This window comes from Mesoplodon mirus (assembly GCF_964341445.2).
Source record: "Mesoplodon mirus genome assembly, chromosome: 1".
NCBI lineage: Eukaryota > Metazoa > Chordata > Mammalia > Artiodactyla > Ziphiidae > Mesoplodon > Mesoplodon mirus.
Genome location: NC_138976.1, coordinates 4,333,200 through 4,356,294, shown reverse-complemented (window position 1 = coordinate 4,356,294; position 23,095 = coordinate 4,333,200). Strand labels below are relative to the sequence as shown.

Below are 23,095 nucleotides of genomic sequence, written 5' to 3'. Positions count from 1 at the left end.
CAAAAGGACCCATCAAGGATCAAAAATAATTACTTGGGCTTCCCTGGTGGTGCAGTGGTTGGGAGTCCGCCTGCCGATGCGGGGGGGCGCGGGTTGGTGCCCCGGTCCGGGAGGATCCCGCGTGCCGCGGAGCAGCTGGGCCCGTGGGCCATGGCCGCTGGGCCTGTGCGTCCGGAGCCTGTGCTCCGCGGCGGGAGGGGCCGCAGCGGTGAGAGGCCCGCGTACCGCAAAAAAAAAAAAAAAAATTACTTGGGGAGGTGAGAGTGGCTGCTGTTTTTTTTTATAATGGGCCTTCCACAAGTATTTGACTATTTTAAACTTTGTGTATATACAAACAGAACTTGTGCTCATTCTGTTTTGAAAAGGTTTTGGCTACAGAAATATCCTGAAGAAATCTTAAAGATAAACATATAAATACCTCTTAACTAAGGGAAAAATAAAATCACAAATATGTGTCCTAAATTTAAGGGCTATGAATGGCTTCTAAGCGATTTAATGTTTTCTGGAAAGGATAAATGTTCAAGAAAAAAATAAGCTTCAAGATGAAGAAAATCTCTGTATATTCCCCAGCTTATTTAACTGTATACACTGTTCACTGAACTAACCATTTTGAAAGGTAAGAAAATCATTCTTGTAATACTATTTCACATTGTTGTTAAGGAGAGAGACTGAAGACCCTTTATCAATTAGTTGTTTCTAATGCCTTTGAAACATTAGTAAAATAATTCTTAAGACAACGGCTGAAATTTAGGGCATAAATTGACACCAACTTGCCTCTTTGTGCAGTACATCTCCTTTGCCTTTAACAATTCTAAGCTGGATCTTTGCAGTCTCTCTGCCTGGGATATACTTCCTATGGCCAACTCCTTCTGCTCACTCTGGTCTCGGTGTGACTACCATCGCTCACAGAGGCTGTCTCACCTTTCAGTCTAAAGTGCCTGCTCCCTTTTGTTCTAGATCATTCTAGAGCACTCTAGAGCCTTTTGTCCTGATCTGAAATGATCATTCCCAGAAGGCAGAGGCCTTGTCTGTCGTGTTCACCACTTTACCCCCCAGGTTTGTGACAGTACTTGGCAAGTATCAGGCACCCAAGTATCTGCCGACTGAATACGTGGGTATTTACCTCAATGCTCTTGGTTTTGAAGAGTCTTATTGCACGCTCACATTTTGGGTTTTTTTTTTAAAGCAATTTGAAAAAAAGTAAAAATCTACCTGCTTTGAGAACACCAAAAACATCCTTCAAAGTGCAGGTGGATGTTTACACTAAAGAATTACTAGCTGTTTTTCTGAGGTTCAAATTTAACTGGGAATCCTATATTTTACTTGGCAATCCCAGTTGGGCAGTAAGAAAGAGAGAAGAACCAGAATGGGATGTGTTGGGGTAGGGAGGCAGCTAAAGGCTGCTATGAGGCATAAGAAGTTGGGAAGACAGATGAGAAATTTGGGATTTATTGCTTTGTGCTGATCAGTGTAACTTGCCCTTTGTTACCTCCTCAAGAAGACTTCAGTAAAGGTTTACACTACTTTTCAAAAAAATAAACGCAGATGAGAGACTATGTCCTCTGAGAAGTCTTCCCTTATTTTACACCAAAAAACATTTCCTCCTCCTGTGCCACCTCTGGACTTGGTACATTAGCACTCTGAATTGTGTCTGTAAGCTCCAGAAGGGCAGAGTTTAAGTATTTCCTCTGTATCACCAGCATCTAGAACAGTGTCGGGCACAATGTCTGTTCAACATGAAATCTACAAGCTACATCTAAATCAAAATGCGATCAGTTATTTTAGCCATACTCAGCATGGTAAAGAAAGGTAATTTCAAAGTCTGAACGTATGTGATTAGAACATATACTTACTGTTTCAAAAGTATTCAGTATCATCAAAGGGAAAAACACACCAAAATAATCTTTACCATCTTGAAATCTCACAGGCACAGGTCTTTCGATGGACTGACAAAGAGTTGAAGGGGGTCCGCACTGATCAAAGTTCACAAACATTTCGTATGTCCATTTTAAGACCTCTTTAACGAAGGTGTCAGAGAGGGACTGTGCTGACGAGAGAATGTTTACTGGAGGGGAAGGTGAAAAAGATCTGTTTTCACAAAATGGAATGTTGTAGCCTTGCCTGTTGGAATTATTTGGAGTATGAGACTGGAGAACCTTGCACAAACCCTTCACTTCAGCCACTGGCTTCTGAGACACCAGAGAGACTGGCTGTGGTACTTTCAAAGCAGATTGTACCCCACGTGACTTATTTTTCAGAGTCGGTAAGAGCGCTGACATATCTTCCAAAGACTTGGAAAGACCAGCAATTCGTGAAGTACTACTGGAGCTAAAAATCTTAGCAGTGGGAGGTCTCGAAGGTTTAGATGCAGAGAGAGGCAAGCCAGGCCTACGAAATATATCTTCATCTGCTGCTTTAGCTTCAGAGTGTTTTGAACAGTATTCACCCTGGTTTTTCAGTGTTTCCACACAATCTTTGTATTTACATTTTGCGCTACTCAAAGATTCCAACTGAGGCCGACTCACAGAACCTTCTTCTACCTGGACTGTATCTTTTCCATGAACTACTTCAATGAGTTTATCACTCTCTTTCTCCATTTGTGAACATAAATCCATATCTTCAGGATCACACTGTGTTAAAAATATATCATCTTCCTCTCTGTCACTGTTGGATTCAGGCTCTCCCTCTTTCAAAGCTGCCACATCGAAATGATGTACCGTTAGGTCACCTCCACCTAAAGGGTCCCCTGAGGTAGAAACAACTGTTTCATTTGTTGGTATTTCTCCCCTTAACACTACAGAAGTACACTGCTTCAAAAGACAAGTGTCATCAGCTACCTGAGAAACGTATTTTGCTTTCACAGGTCCTGTTTCAGAAGACACACACGCTACCTGTTTTTCCTTACTTTCAGCAGTTACCTCAACTCCTCTTTTGTAGCCATAATCTGATGTATCTGATTCTGGCACAAATTTGTCAGAATTCTGTGCTGCACGTGGCCCTGCTCGTGTTGTATCTCTACTTTGATAAGCAAAACATCCTTGTCTGTTCTGCTGTGATTTGGGCCTCATCTGCCTTTGCAGCTGAAGGTCTTGACTTGTCAGCAGTTTCTTATTATTTTTGACAGAGAGAGCCCGAGGAGAAATTAATTTAGTCTTTTTCTGGGTATCACCTACTCGAACCATTTTGCCACGGTCAGGTAACTGAGCTAAACACTCTGAAGATCGCTGGGGCAACCGAAATGCCCTACGAGCCTCTTCCAGGCCAGGTTTCTCAACTGTTGAAGCTGGTCCAGGACACTGGTGAAATTTCTTTGGTGGCACTACAGCAGGAGTGGTTCTACAACTTATGTAATCTGAACTTTTACTCTGCCCTGTTTTGGTATCCGAATGTGTTTTTTTAGGAGTTTTAGAAAGTGAGACTCTCCTAACAGGTTTGGAGTAAGTGTGAAGCTTGGGTGGAGACTTCTTCAGGGAAACCGTAGTGGTTCTCCGAATGCTTGAATTGGGAGTTGTAGTCCTTATGTCTATACTTTCGAAATCACTTTCAGTCACATCTCTCTTATTAAGAATATCAGACTGGTCCTCACTTTTGACAGGAGATGAAGGCCTTAGAGGATCTTCAGCCACAGCAGCTTTCTCATATCGTTTTCTCTTGGGTTTTTTTACTTCAATTTCACAAAATTTCTCAACAGAAATACTACTACTGTGTGGTTCTGCGTGTTCCTCAATGCCCTCTGCTGCTTTTTTAAAGACCTCTTCAGGTACATAATCTGTATCAAAACCCCAATCATTTGTGATATCACCTACATGAGTCAAGCATGAATTTTCTTCATTCTCTTGAACTGAATTCTTGTTGTCTGGTTTCTGATCTTGCCAAACTGAAAACACTTCACATGGACTTTCAAACTCAAAAAACTGAGAATCCGATTCCTCAAACTGCAAAAGGGACCTTGTATTTTCTTCCTTTATTACATTCTGTTCCACATTTGTGTTAGCTATTGAAGTATGCTGCTCTGGACATTCTTTCTCAATGCATGTTTTACCCTGTTTAATGTGTTTCTTAAAACCCACAATACTTTCATCATCATCATCTTCATCAGAATCTGAAATAATAATGACCTGTCCACAGCAGGTTTCCCTGACACTATTTTGGTTGGCTGTGAAACATCTTCTATCATCTTTAACTTTTCTTTGTAGCTGGGATAAACTTTTTTGGGTTGAATCTGATGGGAACTTAATAACACTGGCTTGAGCTATTAAAGATAATTTGTGGAGGTCTCTGTCTATCTGAGACTCTGTTAAGGTGTCAGACTTAGGACTGATGCTAAGGACCTGTTCTCTTAAATCAGAAGAAAACTGAACAGTACTCTTGCTAATTTCCGTATCTCTTGATTCAAGTCCAGTCACAGGATCTTTAAAGGGAGGTGTTTTCTCCACAGAAATATTGGTCGTTTCTGTGAATGAGACCAAACCTTTATTACCAACATGACATTCTAGTATTTGACAACTGGTATCAGGGGTGGAGAAAATGCCTAACTCTTCTTCCTTTACTTGTTTCTTTTTCGGCAATAAACTGTTTTCAGATTTTTGTTCTCCATTTTTATCATCCAGAATACCATTAGGGCCTAAAGAGAGATTGTGTATGAAGCCATCTCCTTTCTGACCTCCTGTATCTTTCTTTGAATAGAAACTTTCAATGCTAGATACACTCAGGTTTTCCTCTAAAGTGATACTTTCCCTGTGTTGCTTTTTCATTACATGTGGTAACTTAGCACAGATTTCATCTTTATGTGCCTTAGTTTTTGCTTTTGAGGTTTTGCCAAGAGCATCATCCTTTAAAGAGAAATCCTCATTTGATGTGGACACCTCTTCCAGAGAGGCATTGCTAGAATCAGTCAACAAAGGTGTTGATGTGATTATTCCTCTGTCAAATACCTTTTCTGGACCATTTCTTGAAGTACAGTTCTGTGGGGTATATGAGGAATTCTCTTTTACAGACTTATGCTTCCCTGTACTTATTTTAACTTGGCCTCGAGCTCTTTCATTAACAAGCCTTTTACTTCTCGGCTTCAAGCACAACTCAGCTGAGAGATGGTCTTTGAGTTTCAAATCTTTTATATAAGTTTGCTCATTATCCTCTTCTATGGCATTATTTGCTTTGCTGAAAATACTCTCTTGCACTTGACATGCATCAGCTTTCATCGGTTCTTTAGAGAATGTTGGGCTGGAGTTTTCCAGACAGTGCCTGTATTTTTTAGACTTCTTTCCTGTTTGTTCACTTTCTTCTTTATTATAAGATGCAGGAGGCGTTTTACATGGAGGAGTCAGATCCACAGAAGTGCTACATTGAGGTACTTTGAATTTTATGTTTCTAATAATTTGCTTTAAACAAGTTTGTAACTCATGGGTTTCCTGACTAGTCAACTGCCAACCTAAAGATAAATTTCCTCGCAGGAATAAGTTGAGCTTATCCCAGAATCGCTTACAAAGAGTCTTCTGCCCAAGCTGATGGCCTTCTTTAAGGAGACTTCTGATCAGCTGCACACAAGCAAGTTGTACAGAGTTAGATGGCCCTGAATGCAGTGACAGAGATGATATCATTGTTGTGCCTTTGGAGCAGTTTCCAGATGACTTCTCAGAACTCCGTGCAAACGCAGTGGTGGGAAGCTTGGCACATTTTACGACGGCTTCCACCCACTGCTGGGAACTAACCCACAGCAAATGCAAACACTTTTTATTTCTATGCAGTTCAATCACTGACACCAAAATCAGAAGGAAAAACTCAGTGACTGTGTCACACACGGCGTCCGTCTGGTTGAGGACGTCTTTGACTTCAGAATGCAGATGATGAATAACCTCCACTATATAAGCCACACCCAGATCCTTAAGATCCATGAGGGACTGCACAAAAGGGATGAACCACAGAAACGTGCTGTTATGAACACGCATGTCTTGACCGATATCTGACTGAAGCACATTAGCTAATGTTTCCATTTCTTCGTACATGTTAGGACAATAATCTGGGCAAATGGCTGATCTCCACCCTGAATCCTAAAATGAAAGAGATACTGACATTCAGATAAACAAGCACCATTCATGACAGGTTTAACACAAAAGTTGCAAACAAGAAAATACACTGCTCAACTTTCCTGTTTTGATGTACATATACGGACCCCCAAAAAACTGAAAACAGTTCAATTTTGAGGTTAAGGTTTCATGAAAAGGTTAAATTTACAAAACCTCCACGTACTCTGGACCTCTTTCCTTCAGTTGGTTTTGATTTCTAGTCATGTGATTTATCTCCCTCATGCCATAAATGTTCTACCCTTCCAAAATGTACTTAAAAATTAATCTCTCAAAGTGTGCACGCTCTCATTAGAGCCCATTTTTCCTCATGAGCTACTGTTCAATCAGAAAGGTTTTATGCAACAGTTGATTCAGAATAGCTACATATCATAAAATCAGCAATGCAACTAACCACGTAAAACACTGTCTATACAATATAAAGGCAATACAATATCATCTGAATTCTCAAAATGTTTTATACCTTTTTGGTCTTTTCAGGGTTATAATTGTATACAATCTGGCTGCAAGTCACCGTATCATCCAAATATGACTCCGGTTCTGACTTGGTCCTTAAGTATTAAGAATAAATAGAAATTACTGAAATGAAGGGTAAAAAGAAGAGAAAAATCCTACTGTTAAGTCAATTATAGTAGACTTCCTCATACAGATTGTTTGACATCCTGACACAGGAACTGAACGAACCTCACAGAGCTGTTCCGTATATTCTGGATCTCTTTATTGTAGCTCACGTTGTTGATAATGGTTTGAAATGCCTCAATAGGATCAGTAAGTTGACCCCAGACCTTAGATCCAAGACGATCCAGAATCACCATGAAACAGTGTAACGCTGGCCAGAAAGGATCCACACTATCATCTGAAATACAATGGAGTAATTTGCTAAATTACAACACAATTAGAGAAAGGTACTAAAATATATTGAGAATTAAGCATTCTTTACCTGGGTAGCAACAAAACTGAAAGCAAACCAGGAAGTAATTTAAAGTAAAGCGTTGTCAACTACAGGTTTTAGAAAGCTGGCAAACTTTTAAATAGTGTCTGCATTTTTTTTAAAGCAATACACCTCTGTTAAGAAATCTTGTTGTGTGGAACAAACTGAGATAGTCCAGATAAACTCAACTTTCTCACCCTATTTGCCAACCTGAAAGCATCGTTCCTCCTCTGCTTCTTCCAGACCTTTATACTCCCATCCTTCAATAAATAACAGAAGTAAAGTAGAAAAAAAAGGGAGAGAAAGAAAAACTTGGTATTTTCAGATCGAAACAAAGTCCATGATACAAGAAATCCTGAATTGTGTGTGTCATTTGGTTGGTATAAAGGACTGAACCCCCCATCCATGGATAAGCAGAGATACATACTCTTCATCCACCCATGTCTCAACATGGCTTTGTTGTTATCTCTATTCCATCCAACTGGCAGGAATTCCCATTCCTCACACACTCTTATGCCCAGTCCTTCCCCTCTTCTCTACATGCAGTGGCAAAACACTGCCCTGCTCAAAGACCTTCACTTGCTCCTTAATGTCTTCTAAGGAAATTAGAAGTCCTCAGTCAAGCATTTGTAAGATCTTACTCTATTCTTTCTTTCCAGATTTACTTTTTTACACTCACATAAAGATACACCACCTACAGAAAAAAACAGATAGCTGGCTTTTTCCAAGAACGAACCAGAATGGCTTCACTATTAGCACCACCTATCATCTTCCGCAGTATTCTTAGGAGGCAAGTGCTCTAACTCACCCAATTACTGACAACCCTAGAACTTTCTGCTTTATTTCCCTCAGGGCTCTTAGATTCTACTTTTTTATCCTCTACTGAAGCTGTCTTATGTCTAGGAAGCTCTCAAATAAGGAAGAAAGTCATCAGTTAGGTGAAGACAATTATGGAATGTTTCTTAAAGAGGTGACTTGGGACTTCCCTGGTGGTGAAGTGGTAAAGAATCTGCCTGCCAAATCATAGGCAGAATACTCTATGACATAAAAGATCCTTTTTGACCCACCTCCTAGAGACATGGAAATAAAAACAAACAAATGGGACCTAATGAAACTTAAAAGCTTTTGCACAGCAAAGGAAAACATAAACAAGATGAAAAGACAACCCTCAGAATGGGAGAAAATATTTGCAAATGAAGCAACAAAGGATTAATCTCCAAAATTTACAAGCAGCTCACGTAGCTCAATATCAAAAAAACAAACAACCCAATCCAAAAATGGGCAGAAGACCTAAATAGACATTTCTCCAGAGAAGATATACAGCTTGCCAACAAACACATGAAAGGATGCTCAACATCACTAATCATTAGAAAAGTGCAAATCAAAACTACAATGAGGTGTCACCTCACACCAGTCAGAATGGCCATCATCAAAAAATCTACAAACAATAAATGCTGGAGAGGGTGTGGAGAAAAGGGAGCCCTCTTGCACTGTTGGTAGGAATGTAAATTGATACAGCCACTATGGAGAACAGTATGGAGGTTCCTTAAAAAACTAAAAATAGAACTACCATACGACCCAGCAATCCCACTCCTGGACATATACCCTGAGAAAACCATAATCCAAAAACAGTCATGTACCACAATGTTCACTGAAGCTATATTTACAATAGCCAGGACACGGAAGCAACCTAAGTGTCCACCGACAGATGAATAGATAAAGAAGATGTGGCACATACATACAATGGAATATTACTCAGCCATAGAAAGAAACGAAATCGAGTTATGTGTAGTGAGGTGGATGGACCTAGAGTCTGTCGTACAGAGTGAAGTAAGTCAGAAAAGAGAAAAACAAATACTGTATGCTAACACTTATATATGGAATCTAAAAAAAAAAAAAAAAAAAAAGGTTCTGAAGAACCTAGGGGCAGGACAGGAATAAAGACACAGACGTAGAGAATGGACCTGAGGACACGGGGAGAAGGAAGGGTAAGCTGGGACGAAGTGAGAGAGTGGCATGGACATATATACACTACCACATGTAAAACAGCTAGTGGGAAGAAGCCACATAGCACAGGGAGATCAGCTTGGTGCTGTGACCACCTAGATGGGTGGTATGGGGGGGGGTGGGAGGGAGATGCAAGAGGGAGGGGATATGGGAATATATGTATATGTATAGCTGATTCACTTTGTTATACAGCAGAAACTAACACACCCTTGTAAAGCAATTATACTCCAATAAAGATGTTAAAGAAAGAATCTGCCTGCCAATGCAGGGGACACAGGTTTGAGTCCTGGTCCAGGAAGATCCCACATGCCGCGGAGCAACTAAGCCTGTGCGCCACAACTACCGAGCCTGCCGTCTAGAGCCCATGAGCCACAACTACTGAGCCCACGCGCCTAGAGCCTGTGCTCTGTAACAAGAGAAGCCACCACAATGACAAGCCCGTGCACCGCAATGAAGAGTAGACTCCCGCTCGCTGTAAGTAGAGAAAGCCCACACGAAGCAATGAAGACCCAACACAGCCCCAAAAATAAATAAATGAATTTATAAATAAAATAAATAAAAATGCCAGTCTTTAAAAAAAAAGGTGCTTAAAAAAAAAAGAGGTGACTCATTTTGAAGGAGGTTAGGGGAGCTGGATTAACAGAGAGGACAGAAATATATGTGCAAAGCACAGGGAAAAAAACTAACAATTATGTAGTAAATGCTGGTAAGCAAATTAGTAATAACCTTTTTAATAAATTTATTTATTTATTTATTTTGGGGGCTGTGCTGGGTCTTCGTTACTGTGCGCGGGCTTTCTCTAGTTGCGGAGAGCGGGGGTTACTCTTTGTTGTGGTGCGCAGGCTTCTCATTGTGGTGGCTTCTTTTGTTGCAGAGCACGGGCTCTGGTGCACGGGCTTCAGTAGTTTTGGCTTGAAGGCTCAGTAGTTGTGGCGCACGGGCTTAGTTGCTCCATGGCACGTGGGATCTTCCTGGACCAGGGCTCAAACCCGTGTCCTCTGCATTGGCAGGCAGATTCTTTACCACTGCACCACCAGGGAAGTCCCTAATTAGTAATAACCTTAATCAAATATCATCTAGCAAGAAAACAGGTGTGATCAAAAAAAAGAATAACATTTACATATTTCTTTTAGAATCCCCCACAAAAGAATATATATCCATGCTGAAGTTGCCTAAGGAGAAGTGAATGTGGGTAAAAAGTTGTATTTATGTTTTCATTAAATTTGGCGCGCTTGGTCTTTATTGAGTCATTCTTTCATAAAGAAGGTAAGATTAGAAACACTGATCAGCCCAATAAAACCATGAGCAAAACCAAGCTGGCTCTAATAACAAACATGACAATTTTAGACCCTATTTTCTAGACTATCTGGGAAGCACTGTCCAAGGGAACTTTCTGGGATGATGGAAATGGTTCTATACCGTAGTCACCAGGCAGCTCTTGAAGTATAGCTAGTGGGACTGAAAAACTGAATTTTTAATTTTATTTAAGTTTCATTAATGTAAATGTAAACAGCCACACTTGGCCGGCAGGCAGCCACCATTGTGGACGGTGGAACCCTAGAGAACCAAAGTGAAATGAAAAACCAGGCAAAAGGGAGACAGTGGGATAGGGGAAGCTTTCTGCAAAATTTTAACTGTCATGTCATTAGAAATTTACCTCCTTTAGGTTCTAGTCTTGATTCTACCACTAACTGGGTATTTCAACGCGAAAAAGTAAGTTAAGGGACTTTCCTGGTGGCACAGTGGTTAAGAATCTGCCTGCCAATGCAGGGGACATGGGTTCGAGCCCTGGTCTGGGAGGATCCCACATACCGCGGAGCAACTAAGCCTGTGCACCACAACTACTGAGCCCGTGTGCCACAACTACTGAAGCCCGCACGCCTAGAGCCCGTGCTCCGCAACAAGAGAAGCCACCGCAGTGAGAAGCCTGCGCACCGCAACAGAGAGTAGCCCCCGCTCGCCGCAACTAGAGAAAGCCCATGCACAGCAACAAAGACCCAACGCAGCCAAAAATTAATTAATTAATTTTTTTAAAAGTAAGTTAACTTCCTTGGGCTTCAGTTTCTTCTTTTATGAAAGTAAGGTGCTGAGTTAAATAAACTCTAAAGGTCTTTTCCAATTAAAAATTCTGACTCTGTGACCAAAACCATAAAATGTTCATTCTTTCCTCCACATCATACACCCAAATTTTTACAGTGACACTAGTATTTTCAAAGTGCACCATCATCACAATAGTCAGCAAATAAAGTTTATTACCATCTGATTGCCTCTCCATGGTGTGAAGTATTGATTGCATAAAATCATTCTGTTTGTTTGAGCCCAACAACAGTGAATCCATGGCTTGCTCCTCAAGAATGGTCAGCAACATGCAAATACCTGTAAGATCATGTATAGCTTTCCTGAATTGATTAAATAACTGTTCTAATGCCTTCTCCAGTTTAGTTGGCAAAAGAATAACAAGGCAGTAAGATGAAACAAAACAGTACGCAGTGCCTCAGACACTGAAGTCTGAGACATTCATATACAACTCCTCCTAAGAACAGAACTTTAGACTGAATAAAAAGGGAAAATGGCATGAACATGGTTAGAAAACCATTTCCAAAATGACTACCACACAATTTGTATCTCATAAAATCAAAGATCCCTTAAATTTTAAGATCACTATATTTCAAGTACCAATCACTGCCAAATATACACGTGACTACAAGACTCTGAATCAATGAAGTAGGACAGAACTATTTTAAGTCAATATACAACTTGATGAAACCCAAAGTTAGTATCTCTTTCTCCCAGGAAATATTTTACAGATGGGAAAAGAGGTATTAAACCTCTGTTTCAATAGATCAAAACCCTATTACGGTCAGCTGCTATGCTAATACTGTAACATCTAATACTGCCTTAAATAAAAGATCTATTTGCCATACTTGAAAATGTACCTCTTACACAGATTTCTAGGATAAAAAATGTTTAAAGACAAGATGCTGCAACAGTCAATTTAATGACAGAACAAGAATTGGGAACTATGAAATCCTTTATTTAGCAATTTTGATCAGATTACCAAAAGAGATCCCTTCCCTTGCAGGATTATTATAAGAAATATTGGAAAATACTAATTATATTTGTGTAGGAACAATACTCACCTAACCAATAGTTTTTGTAGTTGGCAGTATCATACATGTGTGAAGGCAGAAGAATCAGTTTACCCTTCTCAAGGACAGAAGAAGTATAAATGTCTGGACTTTCTAAAAGCCCCAACTCAATAACTTTAAAAAGGCAAGTCAAAACCTCCTGTAAGTCATAATAATCATCTCTGTCCACTTTTCCCAAGTTTCTTGCTGTCAGGATAGCCCAACGCCGAACCTAAAAGCATAACACATTCATTACTTCATTTAACATACAATTGTCTACATACAGCAAGAATACAGTTAAAATAGGATTCTCTACAGATTATAAAAGACACGAGATACATCAACTATACTTTAAAAAAAATCATTACACTGTATATCTTAAACTTATACAGTGCTGTATGTCAATTATACCTCAATAAAACTGGAAGAAAAAAACTATCATATAGAATAAAGTACTTTAGGAAAAATACATGATTTTCAGACATTTAAAGGAAATAAACCAAAAGGTCCATGATGACAGAAAAAAAAAAAAGAAGATACTAATTACAATTGACCTTTGAACAACACACAAGGGTTAGGGGCACCTACCCTCTGCGTAGTTGAATACACGAATATAATTCGAATATAACATAGTTGGCAGCCCTCCATATCCCGGTTCTGTATCATGGATTCAACTAACCTCAAACTGTGTAGTACTATACTAGATGTTATTAAAAAGAATCTGTGTATAAGACGACCCATGCAGTTCAAATCCATGTTGCTCAAGGGTCAACTGGAATGCGATGTGTGAACCTTACTTGATCCTGATTTGAACTAACCCTAATAAAGCATTTGTGAGATAATAATTTCCACTCAAACACTGACTAGAAATATGATATTATTATTATTATTATTATTGTAAGTGTGTTGATGTAATTGGTTTTTTTTTAAGAGCACTTACCTTTTTGATACATGTACTGAAGTATTTTATGGATGAAATGCTCTGATGTCTAAGATTTGCGGTAACTAAACTTAACAGGAGTAGAATATTGACCACATATTGATAACAGATGAAGCACAGTGATGGATATATGGGAGTTCACTACACCAATCTATTTTTGTATGTTTGTAATGTTCCATAATAGAAAGTTAAAAAAAGGAAAGAGGGCCTCCCTGGTGGCGCAGTGGTTGAGAGTCCGCCTGCCGATGCAGGGGATACGGGTTCGTGCCCCGGTCTGGGAGGATCCCATATGCCGCGGAGCAGCTGGGCCCGTGAGCCATGGCCGCTGGGCCTGCGCATCCGGAGCCTGTGCTCCGCAACGGGAGAGGCCACAACAGTGAGAGGCCCGCATACCGCAAAAAGAAAAAAAAAAAAAAAAGGAAAGAAAAATGAAAAGAGAAACCTCAGAAGAAATCAAAGGTCACCTCTACATGGCAATATAGCACAGGGAAGTGATTTTAAATTTATTCTGCACTACAAATTGAATTGTGATCACAACCAACCTTTATGGGCAGGAAAGTTTGCAAAACACAGAACTAGTGGACAAAAGAATGGGCTCCATGCCAACATAATTAACTAATGAATTTTAAGCTATCGAAAAAAATACAAAGGAATCAATGAGTCTATAACTTATAATAAACAGATGAATAAATGAAGAGCAGGGAAAATGGCTCTTGATTATAGTATAATCAATGTCAAGTGCTGACTGGTAAATGTGTAAAGTGCTGGAGTTGAAATTATTTTGCAATCTTAGAAAAACTGGCTCAGGGAAGAACCATCAGGTAATGCTAAATTTAGGAGAAAATTTTGGTGAGGAGTAAGGTATTTATATGATCTTAGAGTACTTAAGAAATAGACATTGTACAGTGAAGAAACTGGACAACACCTCAACTAGATGGTCAAAATTAACATCACCATGAGGCTGAATGATATGGCGTGCCTGTATATCTGACACCCTGAGAAGGGCATAACATCCATCACTTATGTAGTACTCCAGTTGGAATGTATAACCAAAGCCTAACCATGCGCAAGCATCAGACAAACCCAAAATGAAAAGCATTCTATTTTTTGTAAATGGGAGGGAGGCAGAAATGACTATTCTTCAGAAATGTAATTGTCATAAAAGACAAAGAAAGGCTGCAGAAATGTTACAGATTAAGGGAGACTAATGTAACACAATTACATGTAAATCCTGATCCTGGTCTGGATACTGGAGTACAGGGAGAAAATGCTACAAAGTACACTGGATCACATGACACAACTGGAAAATAGACCTTACTGTGTCAATGTTAAAGTCACTGAAGTTTATAATATTGTGAGAATATACTTATTCTTAGGAAATATACACTGAAGTATTTAGGGGCAAAAGGGTATGATACATGCAACCTACTCTCAAATGGTTCAGAAAACAAACAGCTTTGTAGTTGACTGAAAGCAAATGATAGAACAAATGGAGTGAAACATTAATAATTGGTGAATACAGCTAAAGAATATACAGGTGTTTTCTACTTTTTTTTTATTTTTGAGAATTTTCTGAAAATTTTAAAGTATTTTCAAATAAAAACTTAAAAAAAAAAAGCATTAGGGCTCTGGAGTCAGGCTGCCTATATACAAATACCAGTCACCATACTAGCCTGTGTAACTGTGGTTAAGTCTCCTGACTCAGTTTCCTCACCTATAAAAACACATATATAATGAAGAATACAGTCATTCCTGGCCCTGCAGACCCAGTCACCAAGCCTGCAAGTGCTTGGCCCAGGTCCTGGTTGCTCAGCTGGACCAGCTTCCTCTATTGGTTTGCAGCTTTAAGAAAGCCAGTCCCAGAGAGCAGCTGACTGTACTTTCTGTCAATCTTCTTTCACAGGCAGGAAAGCCCCACCCTTCTTTTAAGCACAGGCCTGGACTCTGGTTCTACCCTTGCCTGGAGGATACTTGTCATTCTTATTATCATGCACAAACTCAGTCCCCTGCTACCTACAGCCGCCCAGGCCTACATACAGGTTTCCACCATTTATCACTTTGTATTTCTGTTCCATTACTGGTCCAAAGAAACATTTACCTTTTGAAAAGTGTGATTATACCTTTTAGAATTCCACTTTTTGAATTTTTTTCTATCATTGTTTGGGTTTGGCACAAAGGAGACTGAAATTCACCACCATTCTGGCTGGAAACCCCATTACCATGTTCTTTCTTCGCCACTTAAAAAAAAGCCTCTTTACTATCCTTCTATTGGCAGAGCAACCCTTCATGGCTATTGTCTTAACGTTGTAACTCAGTTCTAGAGGCCAACGTGCACAGGTCCTACTGCACACGCTCCCTCGCCACATGATGATAAGTCCTCAAACTCCAGCAATCAGCTCACAGTCAGGTTCCAAGCCTCTGGTGTTGCTCAATGCTTCTGTCTACCTACTGTTCTGCTTCTCATGTTCCTCCTCCTGTCTGGCACCTAGGAACTGAATCTCCTTGTCCTCCCCTCTACCCCATCACCTGTTAAAAATCTCATCTATTAGCAAAATAATTATTTCAAGTGTTTTAACTGGTATTTCCATGTGCTTGGAGTGGGGCAGGCAAGCAAGAAAAGCAAGAGAGAACAGTGCTTCTTTATTAGTTCAGGTCAACACACTGGAAGTTCAGATTATTCCCTCATTTGTCTTTTAAACTGAAGCGTCACCTGTCAGAAGTGTTTCCCTACTCTTTTAACTCTCTTCTTTGAGCCCCCCCAGCACCCCCTCCTTAACTGCAGTAATGTTACAACAACAAGAGAATAATTTTGGCAAATATTTTAAACAAAGTACACACCAAAAACCTCTATTATAGGTATCTATACTATAGGTGCAAAAATAAAATATTCCCTCTTCCACTGCCTAACCCTCACACTCACCATTTCATTGGGATGGACCAAAAACAAATAGATCCCTGGATGTTTGTCAAAAACCTGAAAGGAGCAGTTAGCTTGTTCCATCCGGCAAAGTGCTTCAACGCATAATTCATCTAAATAGAAAAAATAAGGCAGTAAACATAAGACATAAATCTTATCAACTTATCAAGATTCCCTAAATTTGGCTCCTTCGGTTGTTCTGTAAGTGAATGAAAAGTTGTTCCTTTTTTTTTTTTTTTAAACTGAGGCATAAAAATGCTGTAAATTTAGGAATGATATTTAGCTGCTGAAAGACCGGTAGGTTGATCATAGTGTGTGCCTATGAATTGCTCTGACTTTCCTAGTACAAACATCTTTTTTCACACTGGGCATAATTATCTCCAGAGGGCACCTTCTTAGAAGTATGGCTATAGGTCCAATTCCATTAGCATTTTACATTTTGATCCATGAGGACTTTATCTTGTACCACAGTGATAAAATCAGCTTTGCCCCCCACATGGCTATTTTGTCCTACTCTCAGTTACTGAGTAATCCATTTTCTCCACTGGTTTGAAATGCTATCATCACCAAAGAGTAAATTCCCCAAATATATTTGGTTTACTTCTGGACTCTCTACACTGCTCCATTAGTCTATCTGCACCAGCACTATCCTAATCCCTGTTGCTTTATGGAAATTTCTTCATCACTCTTTCAGAAGTATACTGAATAAGACTCATACATTTACCATATCAGATGAATCAACTTTATTTTGTCAAGCTTCAAAGAATATTGTAGTGACAGTGGTTAGCTTTGGGAAGGAGGAACAATGACTGGAAAAGCAAGAGGAGAGCTCCTGGTGTGTTGATGATGTTTTGTTTCTTGACCTGGGTGCCAGCTACACAAGTGTGTTTAGTTTATGAAAAATCAAGCTTATATACTTTTTTGGATATGGTACTCTTTAATAAATGTTTGAAAAATGACTTGTTAGAATTTAAAAATCTAGTTATTTTTAATTTATTTAGGAAGAACTGATTTATCTAATTAATCTTTAGATATACTTTTCAATTTACTGAAAATACACAGGATAGAGAAACAAGTCAAATAACATGACAAGGAAGAAATCAGAAAAGTCCAGGAAGCACATTATTCTTTAGGGAAACCATTTGGTCTCAGCAACTCAAAGTTATGACCAAAAAAAAAAAAAAAAAAAAAATCTATCTATCTATATCTGTGCACACATATATAAGAGTAAACTATTCTGGATTAAAAGAGATGTAAGCAATATGGAACCAAATGGAACCAAATGCACAGTCCCTGATTGGACTCTAATTTAAATAAATCATCCAAAAAACACATTTTGCAACTACTGGGAAAATCTGAATGTGGACTAGATATAGTAGTGGGTGCCTTAAAGGTACTGTTATTTCGTTAGATTTGATAGATCAGGAAAATGTCTTCAAAAGATTCATATTAAGAAATGCAAATATAAATGACCAAAATCTAGGCAGCCATAATATGCTATGCCATAGTGATTACTGAAAATTACTACAGACCAGTGGTTCTCAACCTGACAATTTTGTCCCTCACTGGCCCTGACCCCCAACTCCCAAGGGACATTTGGCAATATCTGGAGACATTTTTGGTTGTCACAACTAGGGTAATGGGGAGAGCAAGTCACTACCAGCATCTAGTGGAAATAGGCCAGGGATGCTGCTAAACATCCTACAATGAACAACATGTGCCTCACCCACCAAGAATTATCCAGTCCAAGATGTCAACAGTGCCAAGTCTGAAAAACCCTGCTACAGACAAATTCCAAGAATGAAAATTAATTGAATGGATAGATGAATAAATATGTGATAAAGCAAATACAGCAAGATATGAGCAACAGTAGAATCTATGTGGTGTGTATATGGTATTCACTGTGTAATTCACTTTTCTAGGTTTGGAAACGCTCAAAATAAAACGTTTGAAAAAAAAATAAGTATCCTAATTATATGTTTAAGAAACAGATTTTCAACATAGATAAACCCAAATTCTTACAATTCTTAAAATAAAAAAAGTGATACAACTGTGAAACACCCAAGATACTCACGAACACGCTCATGTAAAAGCAAATAAGGATATTTCAGTATTTCAAAAAGAGGAACTCGAAGCTTATTTTCAAAGTCTTGGCCAGTAAAGTCAAACAGCTGTGCCTCTCCATCGTTGTCTACTATATATAATTCATCATCGTCTCCAATTTCTGCCTTCATGGCCTTTTCAAAGTGATTTATGAGACGTGAGGTTTCTAATTCCCATAAAACCTACAGGAACAGAAAAACGGGCAGTGTGCTTTATATCTTATTATCAACAAAATATACTGGATGTGACTATCCTTCTAGAAAGCCTTTTCCTAAGTATAAAAATTCAGAAGTTTAAAGAAGTACTAGGGTTTCCCTGGTGGTGCAGTGGTTGAGAGTCCGCCTGCCAATGCAGGGGACGTGGGTTCATGCCCCAGTCCGGGAAGATCCCACATGCTGCGGAGCGGCTGGGCCCGTGAGCCATGGCCGCTGGGCCTGCGTGTCCGGAGCCTGTGCTCCGCAACGGGAGAGGCCACAACAGTGAGAGGCCCGCGTACCGCAAAAAAAAAAAAAAAAAAAGTACTGAACCTCATATATTAGACTTAAAGAAAACAGTCACTAAACGTAAAAGTGGCTTTTATGACACATGAACATGAGTCCATAGAGCATGAGATGTTTACAACATTGCTCTTGCAGAGTTTTGCTATCAACAGCTCTGTCAACTATACTCCATTGAAAAGGAAATGAGAAGTTGGAGCTTCTTGACCAAGGCACAAGATGGGCCTTCTCTGACTTCCCTTCTATGTTCCAGCCATAGGTAACTACCTTGAAACATCAGCTTTAGCATAAAGACACTGGTTAGCTTCATAGCTAGGAAGCTTTGTAAACGTAAAGGTTTTCCTCAAAAGGTTCATAACTAATCATCCCCCTCCTCTCTTCTATATTATTATACATATCTCTATGGTCTGTATTCCATTTTTCATTAGATAAATATAATAAACCAATATTCAAAGCCATATATTTAAAATTATGTTTCACTTTGGTTACTGTGAATGAAAAAATGTTTGTCTTTATTGATTTATACCACTTACCCATTAAAAAATGAAGAGAGGGGAAAAAAAAAGAACTATTAGCCAATAAAAAAATAACCCAAGCCATTCAGATACCTGGCTGTTAACAATGTCAAACACAATGACATTAAAACATGAACCCAAAAAAACCCATACGTCACTTCATTTCATGAAACTGTTTCACATCAAAATGACTAAAAGTGGAGGATTATAAAATTCTGCTTTAGATTTCAATTCAATTCCATCAATCAATAAGCATTTACTCAGCACCTACTATCTACCAGGCTATGAGTTACATACTAGAAGTATATTAGCATTCACAGTTTAAATCACATTGTCAGTTCCCTGAATGCTTCCAACAGAGTTCAAATTTATTCTCTTCCTAGTTATCAAGCTCTGAAAAATACTGCCCAATTAATGTAAAGTACCGTATGTAAGAATGGCAATTCATCCCTTGCTTTGTGGTATTCAGCCACACACTCTAAGCAGTAGCAGAGGTCTTCATCAGCTGTTTGAAATTCACTGGAGTGGGTCTTGGATGCATAGCGTTGCAGGAAGTCAATGGTGGAAATACCACCTGGCGTACACCAACAACATGTGCTCATTCTGTACCTGTATCCAGAAAAGAAGACATGGAAAGACTAAAGAAAAAAACCACACAACACTTCAGGCCTATTCTGGTGGAGAATGGGTACATTTCCTACTAATGATCATGTCTTCAACTTACAATGTGCCTTTACCACATCCAGAACATTCTGCTGGCCAGCTTATCAATCACTGGCTAAACTCAATCTGAGCTTACTCGTAAAAACTTTACCTGTGACACATGAAAAATAATGAAATGAAAGCAGTTAGTAATAAACATCATAAGGCAATATACAGCTGTGTTACAAAACTATACAGTACTGATGGGAAATTATATACAGAGACATAGAATTATCAATGTTTTCAAAGTACAGATTTTGGACTGTTCTAATCATATACTGGAGTCAAGTGAAAAGCTCAGGAAACCTTTCACATTCCCTGAGGCCATGTTCCAGAAATCCCTGGAAACCTAAAAAATCCACAAATATTAGTCCATACCAATAACAAAAACTCATACAGAGAAGAATTTTCTCTTGGTTAGAAAGTATATATACACATGAATTTGCACGTGTGTATGAACTGCTGCCCATAACTCACTGCTCATCAACGCAGTATAAACTGTAATGGCTGCAAATATAATAGCTACAAACCTATTCCTACTAAGTTTGAAACTTACAGTTTTTGACTGTCTCCAATTTGGGGTTTTATACTACCGTCAGAGCCTCCACCATCCAAACTCAAGTAAAAAGGGTTAAATGAAATTAATTTCAGAGATTGGTTCAAGATGGCGGACTAGAGGACGTGCGCTCACTCCCTCTTGCGAGAGCACCGGAACCACAACTAACTGCTGAACAATCATCAACCGGAAGACACTAGAACTCACCAAAAAAGATACCCCACATCCAAAGACAAAGGAGAAGCTGCAATGACGAGGGGCGCAATCACAATAAAATCAAATCCCATAATTGCTGGGCGGGTGACTCACAAACTGGAGGACACTTATACCACAAAGTCCACCCACTGGAGTGAAGGTTCTGAGCCCCATGTCAGGCTTCCCAATCTGGGGGTCTGGCAACGGGAGGAAGAATTCCTAAAGAATCAGACTTTGAAGGCTAGCGGGATTTGATTGCAGGACTTCGACAGGACTGGCGGAAACAGAGACTCCACTCTTGGAGGGCACGCACAAAGTAGTGTGAGCACTGGGACCCAGGGGAAGGAGCAGTGACCCCAGAGGAGACTGAACCAGACCTGCCTGCTAGTGTTGGAGGGTCTCCTGCAGAGGTGGGGTGGGGTGGGGTGGTGGTGGCTGTGGCTCACCGTGGGGACAAGGACACTGGCGGCAGAAGTTCTCCTTGGCGGGAGCCCTCCCAGAGTCCGCCACTAGCCCCGCCAAAGAGCCAGGCTGGGTCGCCTCAGGCCAAACAACCAACAGGGAGGGAACCCAGCCCCACCCATCAGCAGATAAGCAGATTAAAGTTTTACTGAGCTCTGCCCACCAGAACAACACCCACCTCTACCCACCACCAGTCCCTCCCATCAGGAAGCCTGCACAAGCCTCTTAGACAGCCTCAGCCACCAGAGGGCAGACAGCAGAAGCAAGAAGAACTACAATTCTACAGCCTGTGGAAGGAAAACCATATTCACAGAAAGACAGACAAAATGAAAAAGGAGAGTACTTTGTACCAGATGAAGGAACAAAATAAAACCCCAGAAAAACAACTAAATGAAGTGGAGATAGGCAACCTTCCAGAAAAAGAATTCAGAAAAATGATAGTGAAGATGACCCAGGACCTTGGAAGAAGAATGGAGGCAAAGATCGAGAAGATGCAAGAAATGTTTAACAAAGCCCCACAAGAATTAAAGAAAAAACACCTAGAAGAATTAAAGAACAAACAGAGATGAACAATACAATAACTGAAATGAAAAACACACTAGAAGGAATCAATAGCAGAATAACTGAGGCAGAAGAACAGATAAGTGACCTGGAAGACAGAATGGTAGAGTTCACTGCCGCAGAAGAGAATAAAGAAAAAAGAATGAAAAGAAATGAAGACAGCCTAAGAGACCTCTGGGACAACATTAAACGCAACACCATTTGCATTATAGGGGTCCCAGAAGGAGAAGAGAGAGAGAAAGGACCCGAAAAAATATTGGAAGAGATTATAGTCGAAAACCGCCCTAACATGGGAAAGGAAATAGCCACCCAAGTCCAGGAAGCACAGAGAGTCCCAGGCAGGATAAACCCAAGGAGAAACACGCCAAGACACATAGTAATCAGACTGACAAAAATTAAAGACAAAGAAACGTTACTAAAAACAACAAGGGAAAAACAACAAATAACATACAAGGGAACTCCCATAAGGTTAACAGCTGATTTCTCAGCAGAAACTCTACAAGCCAGAAGGGAGTGGCATGATATATTTAAAGTGATGAAAGGGAAGAACCTACAACCAAGATTACTCTACCTGGCAAGGAGCTCATTCAGATTCAACAGAGAAATCAAAAGCTTTACATACAAGCAAAAGCTAAGAGAATTCAGCACCACCGAACCAGCTCTACAACAAATGCTAAAGAAACTTCTCTAAGTGGGAAACACAAAAGAAAAAGACCTACAAAAACAAACCCATAACAATTAAGAAAATGGTAATAGGAACATATATATCGATAATTACCTTGAACGTGAATGGATTAAATGCTCCAACCAAGACACAGGCTCGCTGAATGCATACTAAAACAAGACCCATATATATGCTGCCTACAAGAGACCCACTTCAGACCTAGGAACACATACAGACTGAAAGTGAGGGGATGGAAAAAGAGATTCCATGCAAATGGAAATCAAAAGAAAGCTGGAGTAGCAATACTCATATCAGATAAAATAGACTTTAAAATAAAGAATGTTACAAGAGACAAGGAAGGATGCTACACAATGATCAAGGGATCAATCCAAGAAGAAGATATAACAATTATAAATATATATGCACCCAAAATAGGAGCACCTCAATACGTAAGGCAACTGCTAACAGCTATAAAAGAGGAAATCAACAGTAACACAATAATAGTGTGGGACTTTTTTTTTCCTTAATTTATTTATTTTTGGCTGCGTTGGGTCTTCGCTGCTGCACGCTGGCTTTCTCCAGCTGCAGCAAGCAGAGGCCACTATTTGTTGTGGTGCATGGTCTTCTCATTGCGGTGGCCTCTCTCGTTGTGGAGCACGGGCTCTAGGTGCGTGGGCCTCAGTAGTTGTGGCATGCGGTCTCAGTAGTTGTGGCTCTAGGGCTCTAGAGCACAGGCTCAGTAGTTGCGGCTCGCAGGCTCTATAGCGCAGGCTCAGTAGTTGCGGTGCACAGGCCCAGCTGCTCCACAGCATGTGGGATCTTCCAGGACCAGGG

General features: G+C 39.8%; 1 protein-coding gene across 2 annotated transcripts in view; it reads right to left on the bottom strand.

The window, feature by feature from the left end:
- Positions 1-23,095, bottom strand: part of SETX (senataxin) — a 76,343-nt gene that overhangs the window by 46,420 nt on the left and 6,828 nt on the right. The window contains exons 3-10 of one of the 2 annotated variants that reach the window (XM_082619262.1): positions 19,547-19,730; positions 18,081-18,291; positions 16,010-16,119; positions 12,162-12,381; positions 11,278-11,397; positions 6,768-6,939; positions 6,547-6,634; positions 1,854-6,050 (exon numbers count right to left, since the gene is read on the bottom strand). In XM_082619262.1, the coding sequence (XP_082475388.1) occupies positions 1,854-6,050; positions 6,547-6,634; positions 6,768-6,939; positions 11,278-11,397; positions 12,162-12,381; positions 16,010-16,119; positions 18,081-18,291; positions 19,547-19,723 (5,295 nt within the window). In that variant the 5' untranslated portion in view covers positions 19,724-19,730. Of the gene's footprint in view, positions 1-1,853; positions 6,051-6,546; positions 6,635-6,767; positions 6,940-11,277; positions 11,398-12,161; positions 12,382-16,009; positions 16,120-18,080; positions 18,292-19,546; positions 19,734-23,095 lie in introns of both variants that reach the window. The other variant, XM_082619263.1, reaches the window with a different exon arrangement.